Source organism: Urtica dioica, chromosome 1 (assembly GCF_054948205.1).
Source record: "Urtica dioica subsp. dioica isolate 48M chromosome 1, U.dioica_male_clone48M_v1_H2, whole genome shotgun sequence".
Lineage (NCBI taxonomy): Eukaryota > Viridiplantae > Streptophyta > Magnoliopsida > Rosales > Urticaceae > Urtica > Urtica dioica.
The window spans coordinates 9,139,548-9,145,784 of record NC_142756.1 but is presented as its reverse complement, the minus strand read 5'-3'; the positions used below and the strand labels follow the sequence as shown (position 1 = coordinate 9,145,784).

Sequence of the window (6,237 nt, the reverse complement as noted above, 5' to 3'; positions counted from 1 at the left end):
GCCGACAAGTCTGACAAGGCCTATAACGAGATTGCCATCATAGCTGGAGGGCCTCACATCGGTGAAAGTTCCCGTCGGGCTCAGAAGAACTACATCAGGGAAGCAGATTCACACTCAGCACTGGTAATGTTCACCTCAGAGGAAAGACCAACCAAGTCTCTTAACAAAGAAACAAAAGAAATCGTCTTCTCCGGGAAAGATGGAAAGTGGGTTCACTTCCTACACAATGATCCGATAGTCATCAAGGCAATAATCGAGAATCATGTGATCGGAAGGATACTCGTCGACAATGGAAGCTCGGTCGACATATTATATGGAGAGACTTATGAGAAAAAAAAAATTAAAATAGAATACCAAAGTGCAATTAAGCTATGTAATATATATTCCTAATAGTAAAATAAAAGAAAATGCACGTATCAGGTCTTGACAAGTTTTCATGATCATAGTTGGAGTAGGAAAAGAAAGGGACGTACTAGGAAAGTCAATTTACTCGGTCATCACAATGTATATATATACAAATTTGAAAATTGACTATCACATACGCAACTTCTACTTAATCAGTTAGCCCAAGTAGATTTTAGGCATGGATGAGTAATTGTGACCTTGTTCTTGGCGTCTTACGGTTAATTTATTGTTGTCAATTTTAAATAAGAGTGTCATTTTTTCATAATCGATGCATAACGCTATTACAGTTGCGGATATAAAATAAAATACAGTGTTTACATTAATAAACAAAAGTCTCATTAAAATATTTTGATAACATTTTTCAAATGCAATATTAAAGAATTTTTGAGTAATCACATCTACTTGGACGATAAAATTGCAGGCTTTACAAATGAAAATTTACAGAAATAATGTATAGCTGACGTTATGTTCCAATGAAAAAAACTACAATAATTTTTCTACTTTAACAGCTAGGGTCAAAATTAAAAGGAAATCTGACGAATCTAAATTAGGGGTAAATATCTAAATATAGAATAAGAAATTGAATTACGAAAAAAATTTAAATTAACATATTATGAAAGTCCAAGATGTGTATTCCTAATAGTAAAATAAAATAAAATAATAACAAAAATATGTACCAGTGGCGTATCCGGTGTCGACTAGTATTTTTAATCTACATCCTTAGCGATATATTTACTTGAATTACAAGGAAGAAAAAAATAGAGGGATATATTATATCGCTAATATATTCTAATTTTATAAATAAAATAAAATAAAATAAAATGGCAGAAATATTATGCACGTGTCAGGTGTTGACAAGATTTGGTGATCATAGTCGGAATAGGAAAAGAAAGGGAAATACTAGGAAAGTCACTCTTACTCGGTGTGCATATATATGATCATTGAGAAGTAGCTAGTGGTATGATCTATCTTTTGTCGTCCAAGTTGATCAGAGCGTAAGAGTGTAGTGTAGCGTCTGGTTCAAATAAAGTTTAGCAATGGCCATCAACGTTAGTGATTGTGAGGAGGGTTCGAGAGAGGAAAGAGTCTCAGCGATGAAATTACGCTACGCCAATCTGATTGTCAAGGCTCAACAAACTCTATCGGAAGTTCAAACAAAGAGAGTGAGAGAAACAGTCAATCGAGAAGTGATTTCAGAAACAAGAATGGGTGATCAGAGGTCAGTTCGAAGAAGAAAAGACGATTTCTCAGAGTTCAAGTGGCTGCAAGAGACGAGTCAGTCTCGAAGACCCGATATCTTGCGTCGGAGAATGGAGATCGAGAAGAAGGAGAGAGAGTCAAAGAAAAAAGAGGAAGATCCGAAGAAAGATCCAGCGAAGGTCAAACGCCTAAGAGAAGCGGCTCGGATTGCGATCAACAACATCACCAAAACTGTGGATTTCGACAATCTCAGTGTCATGAAGGAGTTCGAGGATCTCACTGGTTGCCCATCCACTCTTTGCTCAATTTCAAGCCCTAATTGTAAACCATATCTAGCTAGGTTTCGTTAGTACTTCGATCTCACAAGATGTAATTGTTTATATGCATGTTTCTTGAAATACAATCAAATTAGTTCACTGATTATTAATTGTAGCTTATTTCTTTCGTTTGTGTTTGTATATATCGTTATTGAACAACAATTCCGATTTACGTAAATATCGTCAACGATGTCAAAATACAAAATCGTTTGTGTTTGTAAGTCAATTCTTGATCGAAAGATTTATGTTTGAGAGACTCAATCTCAGCCATCTACTAATCTTCACAACTAACATCTAACGCATTGAATATGTTCAATAGACAACAATACTAAATACAAAATTCAAACACCCAACTATTTCCTGTAAAGATGAAAACATCGAACACCCATGGTTTCATGGTGATGTAGCTCCCAAGAATTGCGATCGAACCGTACATACAATTTTAAAAGCTCAACCAACTTCATTGATGCCCATGGAATCGAACAAACTAGATAGTGTATGTCATTTGATTAGTGCAATATTAGCTTCATCAACGAGAGCAGTCAACGAGGCGATTAGCAACAGAGAACTTCAACCTGAACTGGGCCACGAAAGAAAAATGAAGGCTGAGAAAAGGATATCAGAAAGAAATTATATAAAAATTCAATAATTAAAATATATTAAAGAAAATTATACTTTAACGTAGTGTAAGGAAAGCTGATGATATAGTACTTATGGGCACTAAAGTAAAACATTATAATATATATATATATATATATATATATATATATATATATATATATATATATATATATATATTGCCAACTAACTAGCTATGTTGTAAATGAGACAAGCCTCTTAGGGCTTGTCATATTGAACTGAACCAAGAATTAGAGATGAGAGAGCATAATTTATCTTTTTCTTTTTGTAAATTATCACTAGTAGAAAAATGGCTTTTAATGGCGCCTCTTTAATGGCGTTAGTGAAAAAAAATGCCATTAAAGGTAATTATTGTATTTTCGAGATTGTGATTAAAGCAAAAGACGAATTAGAGAGCGCCATGTCACTTTTGGAAGAGGTACAACAAAAAAATATTCATGGCGTTTAAATTTGAAACGCCATTAAAAAAATGTAAACCAACCATTGAAGGCCATGTGGTTAAAATTATATATGATGGCATTTAAAATAAAAACGCCATTAAAAATGTTAAAATTTCGTTGTCACTTTAGCGTATATATAATCCAATCAGCTGTTGACACGTGGGAATTGAATATATAATAGCGTTCGTTTTTCAAATGCCAATAAAAGATTTACACCAAGCCACGCGGTAGCCACACGGCGTTTTGTGGTTGGGGGAGTTGTAATGGCGTGCAGAATTTGAACGCAATTAAAGATGTGTTTAATTTATTTTTAACTCTCAACAAATACATAACGCACACCATTAAAAAAAATATCGCACTCTACCATACTCTGAAACACATGCCCAGACCAAGCGACTCCGACTGTCCGCTGCACATCGCCACCGGGTCTTGACGCTGCTTCTCGTCGCTATTCGCCGTCGCTAATCTTCTACGGTCGCCGCTCCTCACCAATGGCCAAAAGATTGTCAAACACTCTGAGATTAAGCGACGAACAGTCCAACTCTCCGCTGCACATCACCGTCGGGCATCGACGCTGCCCGTCGCCGTCATTCTCCGTCGGTTATCTTCTATTGTCTCCGCTCCTCTCGGATAGCCCAAAATATTTTCAGGACCGGCCTGCCACAATAGAATCAAAGGTTAGGGTTTTTATTTTATTTTATAAACTTTCATGGTTGAATTATTTTGTAAAGGAACCATGAGTATTTATACGGCTCAAGGTTACTCATTGGTTTGAATGGCTTTGCTTTTTATTGTCCCAAGAATAGCACTTTAAAATCCAATTACACAGAATTTATGCATGTGTTTCTCTTGAATTGTTATCTGCGTTTAAATAGCGAATTGGGATAAAGGGAATTCGAAAAGATCCATGGTTTTGCGAGGATTACACACTCGTCGAGCATAGGGAAGATGGTGAAGTAAATCTGGATGATGTTTGTGCAGTTTTTGATGATATTGAGGTTAACCTTCCTTTTTTTATTCTTTTTTATTTTTATTTTACAAGTGAATGGTGCATTTCATGAGACGAGTTAACTGAAAATACTTGGTTCGCAGAAAATTTAAAAGTTGGTATAACTTTGCATATTGATATCGTTATATAACTTTAGAGCGGTATTTTGCAGGACATGTTCGTAGCCGAGCAGTCCCGGAATAGTAATGTCGGTCCCTCGATAATGAATGCATTTGAAATGATAACCTTATCCCAAAGTCTAAATCTATCTGCACTTTTTGACAGACAACAGGTACATATTTGATAATCATGGCATTTTTCAGCATTGTTTGCTTCCATAATCTTCTTTACGAATTTTATTAAACCAAAGTGATGTTTTCAATTTTTTAATTTTTTTTAAATTCTTGTAGGATTATGTAAAGCGACAAACGCGCTTTGTTTCTCGTAATCCTGCAAAATTTATAATTTCAACCATTGAAGCTGTTGCAGGGTCGATGGGTTTTAAAGTCCATACACGAGGTTACAAGGTAAAGTAGCTTGTTGTAGATATTTATATATTTCCATGATCTGCTCTGCTGTGAGACGTTCAACTAATAATCGCAAAATGGTTATTGTTTTCAATTTAATTATTTTTTGCTTGTATAGATGAGACTAGAAGGTGTATCGGCATATAGAACCGGACAATTTGCTGTAGTTTTGGAGGTATCTTCAATAGTTTTTCTTTTTTTTTTTCTTTTTTTTTTTCATTCTATGGAAATAGAACAGAAGCTATATAAATATACCTTTAAATTCCAAACAGGTCTTCGAAGTTGCTCCGTCGCTTTTTATGGTAGACATTCGAAAGGCTGCCGGGGATACACTTGAATATCACAAGGTACTCCTTTTCTTTGGATTGCGCATATTAAACGCCTCATTTATCATATTTCTTTACATGATTTTAAAATTTTCGATCATTGCTCCAGGTATAAACCTTTAAATTCGAGTACTTGTACTAAAAAAAAGCGTTTAGAATAAAAGCGAGGTCGTTTTTCTTATATTTGTTCTCTGTTCTGCAGCAAAAACGGAGCAGAGTTTGGTGTTCGAGCTAGTATCTTAGTGGAGATTTGTTCCAAGGTTCATTCTTCCAATCTCTCATCACTCAGCCTGAAATCCAGTGTTCATCAAGGTAAGAGATTGTATGTCATGATTTTGTTTCTGAACTATTCTGCTGTTGGTTAGTCTGACATGATTCGTTAACGAGAATAGTTACACATTCTCTCAGATCATCTCCGCTTGTTCTTCTCTCTAAACTCTTTACGTTTCTCCTCTCTTAAAGTTGAAAAATGGTCATTTTCTGTTTCTTCTCTCAAAAGTTGTAAACTCGGTAATTTCATTTAGAAATATCTTAGTAGATGTTAGCTGCATATATAATTTTGTCTTTCATAAGCATTGGTGTTTAATTCTGAAGCTTATATTATCACAAGTTTTGAGTATTAATTCTGAGAAGAAATTAAACATCGGTTCTTTTGTTGTTGAAGCTTTCAAGCTCATCGGCGGTTATGAAGAAGAATAGGACGTTGAAGAACTCTAAAGAAGAGGAATATATGAAGAAGAAGAAGAAGAAAAAGAAGGAGACGAAAAAATCGAGTGTTGACGTCTCTTCAGAAAGCGACGACTCCGGCGAGCCATGTCGATTACTAGGTTGTGTTTCTACAAGATAATGTTGGACAAAGACCTGTCCCAAAATGCGCTTGTAAGTCTAACTCATTTTATATTAGTCATTTTATATAGATAATGTTGGACTGGGTTTGAACAGCTTATAAATTAGTCTATCTGATCCATGAATAACAAGTTATCTGATATGGATAGGTAGAGAAAGTTTATCCTTTTCCTTCATTTCTTGAATGGAAGTTTATACATGTGAATATTACTTGTTTGCTCTTTGTTTGTCTGTTTTCTTTTAAATATGATTGGTAAATAATGAAGTTATAGCATTTTTTTTAATTGCATGGTGTGAGAGAGATTTGAGGGCAAATTATGTCTCAATATTTAATTATATTTTTTGTTGGTTTTATTAATTGAAAGTTGTGATATTTTTGTTTGCCTTAATGTAATAACACAATCCGAGCCCGATGCAGGAACTTCAGGAGAAGTTTGTGTCGTTACACGGCGCAAGTCTGCCGAGCTCGGTTCTCCTCAAGACTCACTCTGGTCTTGAATGGAAAGTCAAAGTGGTCAAAGGCCACGGAAGAATCTGGTTGCACAAAGG

At 35.1% G+C, this 6,237-nt stretch overlaps 1 protein-coding gene across 1 annotated transcript; it reads left to right on the top strand.

Annotated features, from left to right (window-relative positions):
• Nucleotides 1-3,809: 3,809 nt before the first annotated feature.
• On the top strand, nt 3,810-4,957 carry LOC149407053 (CBL-interacting protein kinase 24-like). The gene is made up of 6 exons (XM_089618386.1): nt 3,810-3,999; nt 4,162-4,281; nt 4,400-4,516; nt 4,635-4,691; nt 4,789-4,863; nt 4,952-4,957. Exons 2-6 carry the CDS (start codon nt 4,165-4,167, stop codon nt 4,955-4,957), a joined length of 372 nt encoding a protein of 123 aa, XP_089474512.1. The 5' UTR covers nt 3,810-3,999; nt 4,162-4,164.
• Nucleotides 4,958-6,237: the final 1,280 nt, after the last annotated feature.

Coding starts and splice junctions, on each gene's coding strand:
- LOC149407053 (XM_089618386.1), top strand. CDS start 4,165: ATGTTCGTAGCCGAGCAGTCCCGGAATAGTAATGTCGGTCCCTCGATA. Junction 4,282..4,399: donor CACTTTTTGACAGACAACAG/GTACATATTTGA, acceptor AAATTCTTGTAG/GATTATGTAAAGCGACAAAC. Junction 4,517..4,634: donor TCCATACACGAGGTTACAAG/GTAAAGTAGCTT, acceptor TTGCTTGTATAG/ATGAGACTAGAAGGTGTATC.